Below are 14,461 nucleotides of genomic sequence, written 5' to 3' on the forward strand. Positions count from 1 at the left end.
AATTTAAATGTCATAAAGATATAGTGATGACAATATTCATACACGATTTCACAATATCAGTTGGCCGTATTAAAATGAGAAAATAAAAGGTAAAAGGTAGTGAAGATTTATTGTTGTCACTTGTCAAATATCAGCTCATCAGACCTGCTGCATTGGCAGGGTTCAAAAGGGTTTAAAAATCAGAAAATAACACGTCGACCCTTATTAAACCCAGGGTACTGTTTCACAAAACAAATCTTACCATAAGATCGTATGATTTATTTACTTCTTCGCGTGGAAAGTTCGTGAGCTGCTACCATTGTTTCGATTATATTCAAGGTTTTGTTTTGCGGTTCGGATCTTTTACTTGGTTTATTTCTTCTACAGTGAGGACTTTACAACGAAAAATATCATAAGTAGGATAAAATTGATCGTTAGATTTTATATGAAACAGTTTATAGACCCCCAGGTTAGCGGATAAACATCTAGCTCGCAGAACTACACCGGCCCCTAACTCTACCTGTAACAAAAGTACAGACATACGGACTACCTCTCCTGGTGATGTAACACCTAGTTTCCTGTTTTTAACTGACACTGTGAGATAATACAATGGTACAGAGCCAAAACTATTAACACTTCAAACAATGTTCACAATGTCAAGCTATTACAAACTTCATCTTCACAATGTCAAACTATTACAAACTTCGTACTCGAACATCGACTACAATAGCCACTAATCTTGTATCACGTAAAGCGGCGATTTGATTGGAACTTCCGAATACAGCATATCAGTGCCCTCGGGTCTGTAGACCAGAATGGTGTAAATAGAAGCTATGAAGTTTGTAATAGCTGGACATTGTGAAGATGAAGTTTGTAATAGCTTGACATTGTGAAGATGACGTTTGTAATAGCTTGACATTGTGAAGATGAAGTTTGTAACAGCTTGACATTGTGAAGATGTAGTTTGTAATAGCTTGACATTGTGAAGATGCTCTAACATAAAATGTAGAGTTTCATTGAAAATATCTTCAATATGGTTAACTAATTATTACAAGGTGAATATAAACACACAAACCATTGATACAATTTTTTAACCTACATTCGTCGCTTTTATAGTACACAAATAATAAATAAACCAAGTATACAAAAGATCCGAACAGCTATAAACGAAACCCGAGATCCAAACAATATTTTGACGAAACATTGGTAGCAGCTGAATAACGTTACACATAAATAAGAATATCAATTATAAGCGAGTAAGTATTTCATAATGAAAAGTGGTATCAGGTGTCTAGAAGAGTAATCGTACCCTGCCTGGCACAGGATTATCACATTTTCATAATGAAAAGTGGTATCAGGTGTCTGGAAGAATAAACTGTCTCTCGTGATTCAGTCACAGGTAAAAGAATAAGAAATCAGAATTTCCATAACAACTTATATCATCTTAGAAACAAAGTGTTTACATTTTTATATTTCGTACCAAATCTCAGCCATGTTACATTGTATATGTTTATATGTTTTATGAAATCTTGTTTATCTGGTTGTAAAATGATTACTATATCTGGTTGTGAAATGATTATTATGTCTGGTTATGAAATGATTATTATATCTAGTTATGAAATGATTATTGTATCTATTTGTGAAATGATTATTATATCTGGTTGTGAAATGATTATTATTTCTGGTTGTGAAATGATTACTATATCTGGTTGTGAAATGATTATTATATCTATTTGTGAAATGCTTATTATTTCTGGTTGTGAAATGATTATTATTTCTGGTTGTGAAATGATTATTATATCTAGTTGTGAAATGATTATTATATCTGGTTGTGAAATGATTATTGTATCTATTTGTGAAATGATTATTATTTCTGGTTGTGAAATGATTATTATATCTAGTTGTGAAATGATTATTGTATCTATTTGTGAAATGATTATTGTATCTAGTTGTGAAATGATTATTATATCTATTTGTGAAATGATTATTGTATCTATTTGTGAAATGATTACTATATCTGGTTGTGAAATGATTATTATATCTATTTGTGAAATGATTATTATATCTATTTGTGAAATGATTATTATTAGATGCAATTCTTCTATATTTTCAGAAATAATAATGATAACGATAGAAAAAGTGAAAGATTGCGAGCAATAACAATGGGCTATTCCCACCAAGACCAGCAATACACAGCTCCCTGGCCATTTCTTGCCGATCAAGCCAAACTTTGTGAAAAATTCACATTCAATGATAATGATGTTATCTTAACGGCTTATGCTAAGTCAGGTATGTGTGCGTTCGGCAATTCTCGACAGTTTCCGTAAAACTCGGTAAGGAATAGTAGATTCCATTTTCATCTTGTAGTCCAAGTCATGTATTCTCGAAACAATCTTAACGCTAGGATGTCCTAGGGTATTATCTGCTAACATTGATTCTAGGATGTCCTAGGGTCTTATCTGCTAACATTGATTCTAGGATGTCCTAGGGTATTAACTTCCAAGCGTCTTAACTTTTAACACTGTATCTAGGATGTCCTAGGGTCTTAACCTCTAACACTGTATCTAGGATGTCCTAGCGCTCAGATCGTTTCGAGGAAACATAGCCTGACTGTTCAGACTGACGGTTTAACTACCACAGTTCCGGCTAAAAGTGGATGCCTTTCAATTCTATAATATGATGCAGAGCGGTAGAGGAACTTTCAAGGCAGACCATTTGGTATGTGTGTAGACACCCCCATCGTTCCTAGCAGTGGCGGTGCCAGCCTCTTGAGGCCTTAGGGGCCAACTGACTCAATGGGGGAAAACATATAAAAACAAATTGGCAAAAATAAAGTGGGGGTACAATTTGGGGTGCAAACCATTTTTTCTATTCCACCCCACCCCCACCATGCTACCACTGGTTGTTACAAAAACCTGTAATATTCATTGTTATATCATTTGTTTTGTAATATGTTCTAATTTCAACTCGTTTGTTTCCAGTTCAAACACTGAATTACCAACCTTAGCACCCTCGTTTACAACACCCCCTTATAAATAATGATCTAGATCTGTGGCTCACTTTATCCAAATAGCCACGTATGAAAATTTTGGAGTCACCCATTTCTTTGCATTTCAATCAGATTACTCCAAAAACTCGATTTCAGATTTCGTTTTCATTTCAGGTACACATTGGTTATGGGAAGTGTTATCCATGTTAATAAAAGGAGAAGCCGAACCCTCAAAATCAGCCAAAGAACGTCTGATGTTTAGTTTTGGTACACAGAAAGACTTTGATAAATACCAGTCCCCCAGGATTTTTAACACCCACGTGAGATATAAGGGACTTCCCAAATGTTTAAAATCGGAGAGTAATGTGAAGACTAAGATGGTGTATTTATTAAGAAATCCTAAAGATGTGGCCGTGTCGTATTATTATCATTTGAAGTCGGCAACAGATTTTGATTATAATGGTACCTGGAACGGGTTTTATAGTTTATTTATTGAAGGCAAAGGTAAATAATTTGTGTTATTTTTCATTATGAAATACTTACTCACTTATAATTGATATACTTCCTCTTGTGAGTAGTTCATTAGCTGCTACCTATTTATTTCCAACATGTTTTGAATTCGGGTTTCGTTTTGGGGTTCGGATATTAGTATTTTGTTTAATGATTATTACCAGCATTATTGTTAGTTTGATATAGTTTGGTTATATTGGAGTATTAGGCTCTCCTGTTAGTGAGATTCTATAGCATAGTCTATAGCATTGGTTCTTTACATGACGTCATTTGCTTGGTTACGTCGAGGGAATGGCGGCTGTTGGTTCCGATGTCTGATGACCTCGAATAAGTCAACTTCACTCAAAATTTTAGTCAACTCAGCTGTAAATGAATACGGATAATCTGGGAAAGATCAATGCCAAGAGGTTTGATCAAGGATCAGCTGGTAGAAAGGATCCTTAACTGTGAACCTAAGTTGTTATCTTTTGTAAAATATATCTATACTGTATTTTACCTCACAAGGGAAATAACTCGTGTCTATATTTTCATCTTACAGTGCCTGGTGGTTCTTGGTTCGACTATGTGGTAGAATGGGACAAAGAAATCAATTCAGGGAAACATCCAAACATTATCGTCATGTATTATGAGGATTTACAAAAGGTAAATTCCTATTGTTTATATATATGCTACCGGTGCTTAAGGAACATTGAGGCGTTCGTGATTGGCAGAAACTCGTCTTACCCAAAGATAATAATCTTCGCCGAGACAACAGAGGCGTATATACAAAATGAAAAATGCCTGAGGAGAGGGGAAAGGGTAAAAAACGAGAGGTGTCTCTCCGCGGTGAGGCCTCCCAGAAGCCAATGGATTTGGGCATTAAGAGGGCTTAATTTTCAACTATCTTCTTGACCAGGCCCGAGAGAGAGGCCATGGAACAATATGCTACTACCAGACAGGATATATCGCCACAAGTTTCTTATCTAAAAAGGCAAAGGGTCTTCACTCGTCCGGAATATTTAAGGATGCCACTTTCGACCTAGTTGTTCAATTCAGATCGTCGCTCTTAATGTTTATTCGCATTGATCCCATTTCAGAACTTTACATCAGAAATCAAGAGACTATCTGATTTTCTCGGCTTTAGTTATTCCAACGATCTCTTCACGGCCATAGCTGAAAAATGTAGTTTTTCCAGTATGAAAGAAAATGATGAACGATTGAAAGAACAGTTTCCAATACATATGTCGAAAGATGGAAAAAATTTCATTTATAGAAAAGGTAAATCTACGATTTATTCTTATTATAAAATTATCATTGAAATAACTCTCTTGTTGTAAAACACCAAAAGACCAAGTTCTCTTTTGAGTCAAATGATAAAAAAAGGTGCAAACTAAAGCAATTAGGGTTTCCGTCTGTCTTCATTAGCCCACATGGTGCAGAAAAGTAGGCCGTCACACTCCATTCGTTCTATTTCATTTACATTCGTGAATATTGAAACAATAGCGATCGTGTAGATGGTACAATATTGGCAGCAATAGGAACACAAAATTACAATACTTTTCTCTGATCTGGTGCTGATATTGTGACAATTATTTATCTTAGGTTATAGCTCGTGTTTCGAGCGATACAAGTTTCCGAATCTTCCAAACGGTTTGAAATCTGAATCTGTTACAGAGAGCCTTACAGGAGTTGCCGAAGGCTTTCTTCACTCACAACTCACGCTCTTGTAATCCTTTTTCCTGTCTTGATGTTTTTCAGGCGTGGTCGGGGACTGGAAGAATCATTTCACTGTAGCTCAAAACGACGAGATGGACCAAATTATCACCAACAGACTGAAGGACACAGATTTAAAATTCCAGTATTCGGTCTAGTGTAGATCGTTTATTACAAATCTAATCCATTGAATTCAACATATCAATCGTTATAGTCTCATTGTGTGATCCATCCAACCTCCTCCGCGTCTCTCGAAATAAAGCCTGGTGGTACGAGCCACCCAAACAAAGATAAACGGTTTACAAGGCTTGTGCTACTTGAACAATATACACTGTATGTAATGGCTCAATCAGATCAGTAGGGGTCGTGGACTAAAGAGGTTTGGGCCCTTCCTCAAATATTTCTTAATATGCTCTCCTGCATTTGTTTCTGTGGGTGAGGTTTCTTCCACTGAAAGATGTTCATTTCCCATTATTTTGGCGCCACCAAAATATGTACTTTTCCCATAATTTGCGCCACTGAAAGATGTACATTTCCCATAATTTGCGCCACTGAAAGATGTACATTTCCCATAATTTGCGCCACTGAAATATGTTCATTTCCCATATTTTGCGCCACTGAAAGATGTACATTTCCCATAACTTGGGCCACTGAAAGATGTACATTTCCCATATTTTGCGCCACTGAAAGATGTACATGTCCCATAATTTGGGCCACTGAAATATGTTCATTTCCCATATTTTGCGCCACTGAAAGATGTACATTTCCCATAATTTGCGCCACTGAAAGATGTACATTTCCCATATTTTGCGCCACTGAAAGATGTACATTTCCCATAATTTGCGCCACTGAAATATGTTCATTTCCCATATTTTGCGCCACTGAAAGATGTACATTTCCCATAATTTGGGCAACTGAAAGATGTACATTTCCCATAATTTGGGCCCTGAAAGATGTACATTTCCCATATTTTGCGCCACTGAAAGATGTACCTTCCCATAATTTGCGCCATTAGAAGATGTACATTTCCCATATTTTGCGCCACTGAAAGATGTACCTTCCCATAATTTGCGGCACTGAAAGATGTACCTTCCCATAATTTGCGCCACTGAAAGATGTACCTTCCCATATTTTGCGCCACTGACAGTTGTATCTTTCCCATATTATGAGCTAACTCAAAACTGTGCCATTTGCCTGACTGTCAGTAATTGGAAAGAATCGTGTTGAATTGTACTGCTTTTACCTTATTTGAGAAGAAATTGTGTAGAATGTAGGGTCCAACATATTTGCATCTGAAGATCATCTCTCTCTCTATATATATATATATAATTAAATGAGATCAATAACGTCGATAAAGATAGTTAATTTTTTACTGCCAACATGTTTCAATTTTATATTTTCAAGGCATATGCCTATGCCTTGAAATATGCTATGCCATATGCTATGCCTTGAAAATATGAAATTGAAACATGTTGGCAATAAAAATTAACTATCTTTATCGGCGTTATTGATCTCATTTAACTATATTCTACTTTTGTCAGACTTCTTTTTGGATTTTATGTATATATATATATATATATTAATATTTGTCAAATATTATTCTGCTGTTCGTTTTTAACATATATTCATAAAAAGTGTTATTCCAGTAACTGTTGAAAAACCTGAGAATATATTGTGATCTTGTTAATGTTTGATTTTGTTATTGTATATCTTGTTGAACTATAAATGTTATTTTCAAATAAAGAAACGAAGAAAACTAGATTGTACTTTGTGGTCAGGAGAATATAGAGCCGTTTTAAAGTCACTCAACCCTGATACTGATTCACATTGGTCCAAGCAATACAGCAATCTTATTTAATTATCATAACATTTGGCAGCTCTGTGTAATTTAGACGAAACTTAGAACGTCAGCTTTTCGTTCGACTGCAACGTTTAAAATATGGTTATTCAATCAATATTTTCAATCTGGACTCATTTAATATTTGAAATGAGTTTGATTTTGTCCTAAAATTTCGTTTCTTTTTTTATTAGCTTTTATTTTTAGTGTAGCCAGTACAGTTTTTTTAAATTCTAATTGACTGATTTTGACAATACCGGTACATTATAATAAACGACATCTATAGATAATGCCATATACCTTTTTTAATTGATCCCTTCATAAACAGACACATAAAAAATCATTTCATTACAAACCAGTCATGGCTACAGACAACATCAAACTTAAAACATACATTGAAAACAAGAGTTGTCTCCCTGAAGACGTTGGTTTTTCTTGAGGATTACTTCCATCGACTTCGACTTTTTGTTCGTTTTCTTTTAGAAGTTGATCTTTAATCACAGGTTTGTATTCAATCGAACTTTCAACATCACATTTACACGATTTCATAGCGGTCACAAACTTCAACGATTCGGCTGTATCTTTATCAGCCTGTATCATTCTTGAAAATGTAGTGGCCTCAGCGGCGCCATCTTTAAAACATTCATGGTTACGCATGACGTCATCAACTACAGCTCGACAACCATGACGACAATGTCCATCATAAGAGCAGACGTCTAACACCTTAAAAGAACGTAAAACTTTAAAATAATCCCTAAATTAGGTTACTTCCAGGGAGCTTTAACAGGTCTATCAAACATCCTTCTCTTAATCGGTTCCATGATGGTTTTGCTGTGACTTTATTCCACAGCTCAACTACCCAACGGGACTGATTGAACAAGGTCCACGGCTCTCACCCTCATAAAACATGCAAGAGGGCATATGCTTGAACAAAATATCCCGGGGAGGGCCCCATCCCACTTAAGTACACAGACAGACCCCGAAAAAAAGATATAAGAAGTAAGTTTGATATTTCTAATCTGACTGTACCTTGTCAATAAGATCTCTTGTCTCTGGGTTAGAATGATTATACAACGCTCTAAAATCACAATGTCGTTCTTTAAAATCACACATTTCAAAATCATTAATAGTCACACAATTTCGACTTCCTCGTATATTCTGGGCAGGATAAAAGTTAAAAATACCAAAACACATCTCGTCAAATGTTCCTAAAATAGACAGAAGAGAAGCTAGAGAGGGAGACTAGAGAGTAAAACTTTGTCTAAATACTAGAACAACATACACCTATAGTCCAAAAACATAGCAGTTAGTTTCAGACAAGTGTGCTTCTGTTTTAACAATGCGTACATACATATTACCCTAATACATTTCTACTGTAAGTTAAATTCACAAGATAGGTTACAATCCGAGAGAACTGCTCTCATGACATGACCACATTGTAGTATCGCGTGAATATCCGAGATTTTAACGCCTCCGATAAAAGGTGATTAAATGAAAGATCAGGTAGGCGAACAGGGGAGACAATAACATCCCTGGTGGCGTATCTATCCCTACCTTCTCCAAAAAATGCTGTTTCCTTTCTGGACAATGATCTGTAGGTACAAACCGTTTCAAAACTGTCTCCAGGATAAACAGGAACCGGGGAGTCATACCTTTAATTAAAATCAAATATTAATATAGCTTCACAATCTCGTTTTCCTTAAAAAGCAAACAGAAAAACTCATGTTCATTTTAAAACAGTTATAGAAATGGTAAAATTATTAAGATTGGTATAGCTCTCATTACTGCTCTAATATGAGCATTCAATGGTGCTTTATAAACACAGATATATCTATTAGATTAAGATTATAAGATTATTGAACTACTCTAACGTGAGCATTCTAGATATAGTGACAGGGTGGTAATAATTAATATACCAAGTACTACAATAAGTGATACCAAGTATGTTATAAGTTTTGATAAGTGAAGTTACAGGTGGCAATTACTGATAAAAGAAGATAAAATTTTCTATTGACAAACACAGATATATCTATTAGATTAAGATTCCTGATAATAGAAGATAACATTTCTATTGACAAACACAGTCAGTGTCAAAATGGTAACGTTATTATTGAAAAGTATAGTTACAGGGTGACATTAACAATAACGATGGCAACAAGTGATAAACATTACCATTATTGTCAAAGTGGCAAAAAGTAATAAAAGAAAAATATATTTTTTCTTACTTGTGTTTGACGGGTGTATCGTAGCTATAATGTTCATCATGGGTTAACATAATTTCCGTACCGTTAGCTCGAGTTAACTTTACATGCTGAGATATCCCTGAAAACAATACACTTTATAGACTACAAACAATCATTACAGAGTAGAATGATGATTAACTTTACATAAAATTTAAAATTCATGATGGGGCAAATTCGCTTCATTAACTTAAAATGCAGGATGAAACCAAGACCTACAGTCTTAAATAATACATTTGATTTGATTCAGTAGCAACATTAAAGAACTAAAGCGATACATCGCCGCTTTGCGGGTTTATAAAATTACTGTACAGGAATGTTCATCTAGGGACCAACCTACTTCAATAATGTCCATGATACCATCTATCATTAAAGCGACAAAAAGGTCTAATCTTTCAAGTTTGAAATAGTTCCAAATCCTATTTTTATAAAGGTTCACGAAGCCACATTAAGACGTCTAAGAGAATTAAAAGCAACAATGCGTTCTATGGTGAAAATGTTTCTCAACTCATCATGGGGAAAATTTGAGTGACTGATATAAGACGTGCATACCTAAATAATGCATATGATTTAATCCAGTAGTAATATAAATAGTATCGGTAAATTTATATTTGGTACAGCGAGGTGAACAGGTAGATTGCTGGACAATTTTAGGAGAAAGTGGGGGCATCTCGAGGTATTGTTGCCCCGTCATCAAGGTGCCAGCATCATAGTTTCTCAGCTTGTTTGTATAATAGATCTTTAATCCCGAAGAATCCCAATAATCATCTCTCATCTCAGGGTTCGTCCAGTGAAACTGAAATAAAAAATGAACTATCTTGATATTTTCAATAAAGTTGTTTTTAAAATCGAGTTTGACGTCTGTAGCGTAGATAGAGTATATTCGAGTGAAACGTCGTAATTTATTTGGACCTTCGGAGTTTTTTATGCTTATCAATAATCGAGTTCGAAGGGTTTTCGCTTGGGGGATCCACTGGGGTACCCACTGTTGTACCTTTACCAGTACATGACAATGTTATTAGATTTGTGTCTTGATGATAGGCCTAGATCTATATATGAATATCCGGCCTGGAGTGTACAACTCCCCAAAATATTATAGTACTCAGACCCCCTTGCTCTATGACTAGAGTATACACTTCCTGACACTTGACATGGCCAATAACCATTACCTGTAAAACACCTCGCTTCATGCCGTTCATTCCCATTCTGATACCAGCTTCTTTATAGAAACACTCTCCTGGTAGTCCAAGAGTCCAAAGTCCAATCAATGCTGAACATCCCCTTAGACCCATAGAACATTCACGTGGTGTATCGGTGACTTCAACTAATAATAGAAACATGTTCACAAATTGAATATAAAACACATGATAAAACAAAAAGAAATAAATATCTTTACTAGCAAAACAATTCCAGTAACCAAAAATCTCGTCCAAAGCAAGACACTTTTTATTATGAAACACTCACTTATTATTGATATACTTCTTCATGTGAAAAGTTCATTAGCTGCTACCAATATTTCGCCCATATGTTGTTTTGAATTTCGGGTTTCGTTTTGAGGTTGGGATAGTTAGTACTTGTTTTGTTTATCAGTATAGCATTTGACTCCTCAAACGAGAAGTACTTCTTAAGAAAATCTATTCAAAAATATATACAGAAACAACAAACTTACAATCATCACCGCAAGCAATCAACCCGATATGATGCATGACTCTACTTTCATTTATTATTGGTGTAGTCGCGATTATATGGTAGTCTCCATCACTGGGTAATTCAAATCCCATACACACATAAGTTGTGTCTTTAGCTGGTACGTTGGTCCGAGGATAGATTAATTCTTTAGTCATGACTCCTAAAATACAAGTTCATTAAATATGACGTAGAAATTCTTCTTAAGTAAAAACCAAATGTGGTATCGATTAGAGCACCAGAATATAATTACACGGGTGACGCTTAGGAGTTTCTCCCCCTGCCCACACCCTATAGGTATCTATTATACTAGTTAAATCCGATTCAATAAACGGCAAGACTTCGTGTATTGGTTTAGTTTTGTCTATAACTTAAAGTTCTGAAAAATTGGAATGGTGAAAATTGATGTTGATACACATAAAACTTTTAGAAAAACTCTTTACAATCTCTTTAACATATTATCTTATGTCGACTAGGGAGACCAATTCTGGTCCTGGCTTGTGATACTATAAGTCTTACCTTCCTCGTGTATAGCTGGACAGTTAAATTCATCACCTTCACAAGACACCCAGTCATTCTTATCCATACACTGTGGACTACCCCACGGATCACAAACCCCTGGGTGGGAGATTCCTGTCACAGTTCCTTCGGGGATGGTTCCTGGTCTCCAGATACAGTTTGGATCACCCAATTCTTGACCGTTAGTCTTTCCATCAGCATCCGAATCTTTTCTACACAATTCTTCTGTCCACTGGAATGATTGTAAAATATTTCTACCGTGTTTCATTTTAGTAGGTAATTCTCGTATTAAGGACTGGCGTACTATGTATTCACGGTGTCACGTGATTCTCGAATCTGCCAATCAACAAGAATCTACATACGTTTTGTTTTGTAAATACACACTCGTAAATATTTGTTATATATGAATCTGTCGTAATAAAACCATCGTTTTGATTAGTTTGATCATACAAGGCTATTTATATAAAGTAAACGTCGGTTCAATCAAGAGTGTGTAGTTAAAACGTCGATGCTTGTCACCATTTTTCTTTAAAAATATGTTTTAGAATACATCCGTTATTTTGATTTTTTTAACTTAAATAAATTTTCGCTCTAAACCCAGCAATGCTGTCCTAATGGATACTCTGAGCTCTTACTCTGTTCACGGGCACCTGTCATTCTTTTCTATCTTCAAAGATCTATTTCAATATCTACCATCTTGATTTCGGCGACTACCCGAAATTCAAAACAACATATTGGTTGTATATCAACCATAAGTGAGTATTAAAAAAAATACTGATATCTAACCTTCTTCCCTGCTGCTAGGAAATCTTTACCAAATTGATTCCTTGGTCCACCCCCGGCCCAGTTCTGATGTCCGACTCCTTTCCAGACGAAGTTTGGTTTACAGGGATGAGGAATGAAATCTCCATTGGGAATCTTTTCTTGGAAATATGAATATCCACAGATTGCTGTTAATAGAGTCACAAATATCACAAGACGAAACATTTTAACTCTGAAAGAAAAATTTAAACAAAAGTTGAGTATTTAACCGGCCATCAAGTTAATTTCCGGAGAACATAAACAAATCGTATCTCGGATGCTTCTTTCCGGTTTATGGTGGGGGCCGCGGTGGCTAGGTTAGTTAGACGTTTTGTCGCTAACCTGAAGGTTCAGGGTATAGGTCGAGATGATACCTTCAGATTTTTCTACCCGGTTTCCTCATGGATTGGACAATAAACCGAGACCCTGTGTGCTACACTGCAGGCTGTTCACGTAAAAGATCCCTCGACAAAATTTCCCTCATTACACCTTGCATGGCGTTGCCGTTTTCATTAGCCTACATGTTGCAGACAAGTAGGACGTTAAACTCCATTCATCTCATTTCATTTTCCAGTTTATGAAGGTAGTTGTTAAAAACGATGAATTCAAAATGCAATGTATAAATTCCGTTCTTATAATTTGAAAAGCGATAATCAGTCCCAAATATCCAAATACAAACCACTAATCTTATAAAAGATAAAATACGCCTTTACATTGCAGGACATGATTTAACCTATGTTTGTAATAGTATGATATATTAGAGTATATATTCACTTACCTTAATCGTCCACCATCTAAAATATTTGTTTAATCTACCCCATTTTATACAACCCTTCTGTTTACAATCTAACCATGATTCACGAAGTTACTCGATCACGAGGGATGGGGAGGGGCTATCCTATCACGAGGGGTTGATGTCATGTAATGTTATGTAACGGGTACCTTATTTCTAAATTTACTATTTAAAAGGATATTTATTGTAAGTTCAGATAGTCTTTACCCTGTTAAAGATGACCTCACACCATAGTGATAACTTGTTGTGTATGGTTACGAATAAGAATAATGGTCAAAAGTTTCGAACGTAACTCTCATGGAACTGAGTTGTGAGTTGTACTCTCATGTAACTGAGTTGTGAGTTGTATTCTCATGTAACTGAGTTGTGAGTTGTACTCGCTTGTAACTGAGTTGTGAGTCGTACTCTCGTGTAACTGAGTTGTGAGTTGTACTCTCATGTAACTGAGTTGTGAGTTGTACTCTCTTGTAACTGAGTTGTGAGTTGTACTCTCTTGTAACTGAGTTGTGAGTTGTACTCTCATGTAACTGAGTTGTGAGTTGTACTCTCGTGTAACTGAGTTGTGAGTTGTACTCTCATGCTACTGAGTTGTGAGTTGAACTCTCATGTAACTGAGTTGTGAATTGAACTCTCTTGTAAATGAGTTGTGAGTTGTACTCTCATGTAACTGAGTTGTGAGTTGTACTCTCGTGTAACTGAGTTGTGAGTTGTACTCTCATGCTACTGAGTTGTGAGTTGAACTCTCATGTAAGTGAGTTGTGAGTTGAACTCTCTTGTAAATGAGTTGTGAGTTATACTCTCATGTAACTGAGTTGTGAGTTGAACTCTCTTGTAAATGAGTTGTGAGTTGTACTCTCATGTAACTGAGTTGTGAGTTGTACTCTCATGTAACTGAGTTGTGAGTTGAACTCTCATGTAATTGAGTTGTGAGTTGTACTCTCATGTAACCGAGTTGTGAGTTGTGAGTTGTGTTCGAAATTTATGACCATTTTCATTATTCGCAACCATACACAACTGGTAATCACTATGGTGTGAGGTAAACCTTTTAAATAGTTGTGGCATTCTTTATATTTACTGGTAAGATATCTTCAGTTAAAACTTTCAGATAACCATGTCCAAGGACAACAAACTATTTCTCAGGCTCTTTTTGATTTTTACTCAAATTGATAATGCCTCTCGCATCAAGAACAGGTAAAATTTGAAGATTAATGTGATCATACCAGAAATGTTGTGCACTAATAGGAATAGTTATATTTTTTGTATTTGATACAATTAATTATACACCTGAGTATCTGAGTATCTCAGCTGAGTATGAAGAAAGGTTTGACCCGGCCGGATAATAAGATGCACTGTAACAACTATTGTTTTGACTTCGCCTGTTTGAGTTGTTTTTTGTATGATCACCTTAAATAGGA

General features: G+C 35.6%; 2 protein-coding genes across 2 annotated transcripts; one reads left to right on the plus strand and one right to left on the minus strand.

Annotated features, from left to right (window-relative positions):
* Positions 1-2,092: 2,092 nt before the first annotated feature.
* On the plus strand, positions 2,093-5,529 carry LOTGIDRAFT_191399 (hypothetical protein). The gene is made up of 5 exons (XM_009059510.1): positions 2,093-2,268; positions 3,143-3,472; positions 4,017-4,120; positions 4,555-4,735; positions 5,216-5,529. The coding sequence occupies exons 1-5, from the start codon at positions 2,142-2,144 to the stop codon at positions 5,326-5,328; spliced, it is 855 nt and encodes a 284-aa protein (XP_009057758.1). The 5' UTR covers positions 2,093-2,141; the 3' UTR covers positions 5,329-5,529.
* Positions 5,530-7,196: 1,667 nt separating this feature from the next.
* On the minus strand, positions 7,197-12,439 carry LOTGIDRAFT_233457 (hypothetical protein; the record flags this gene model as incomplete). Its single annotated transcript, XM_009059511.1, has 9 exons — positions 7,197-7,730; positions 8,037-8,215; positions 8,562-8,659; positions 9,233-9,329; positions 9,800-10,043; positions 10,417-10,571; positions 10,917-11,096; positions 11,453-11,684; positions 12,239-12,439. 9 exons carry the CDS (start codon positions 12,437-12,439, stop codon positions 7,356-7,358), a joined length of 1,761 nt encoding a protein of 586 aa, XP_009057759.1. The 3' UTR covers positions 7,197-7,355.
* Between the last annotated feature and the right edge of the window lie 2,022 nt (positions 12,440-14,461).

This window comes from Lottia gigantea (genome assembly GCF_000327385.1).
Source record: "Lottia gigantea unplaced genomic scaffold LOTGIsca_39, whole genome shotgun sequence".
Lineage (NCBI taxonomy): Eukaryota > Metazoa > Mollusca > Gastropoda > Lottiidae > Lottia > Lottia gigantea.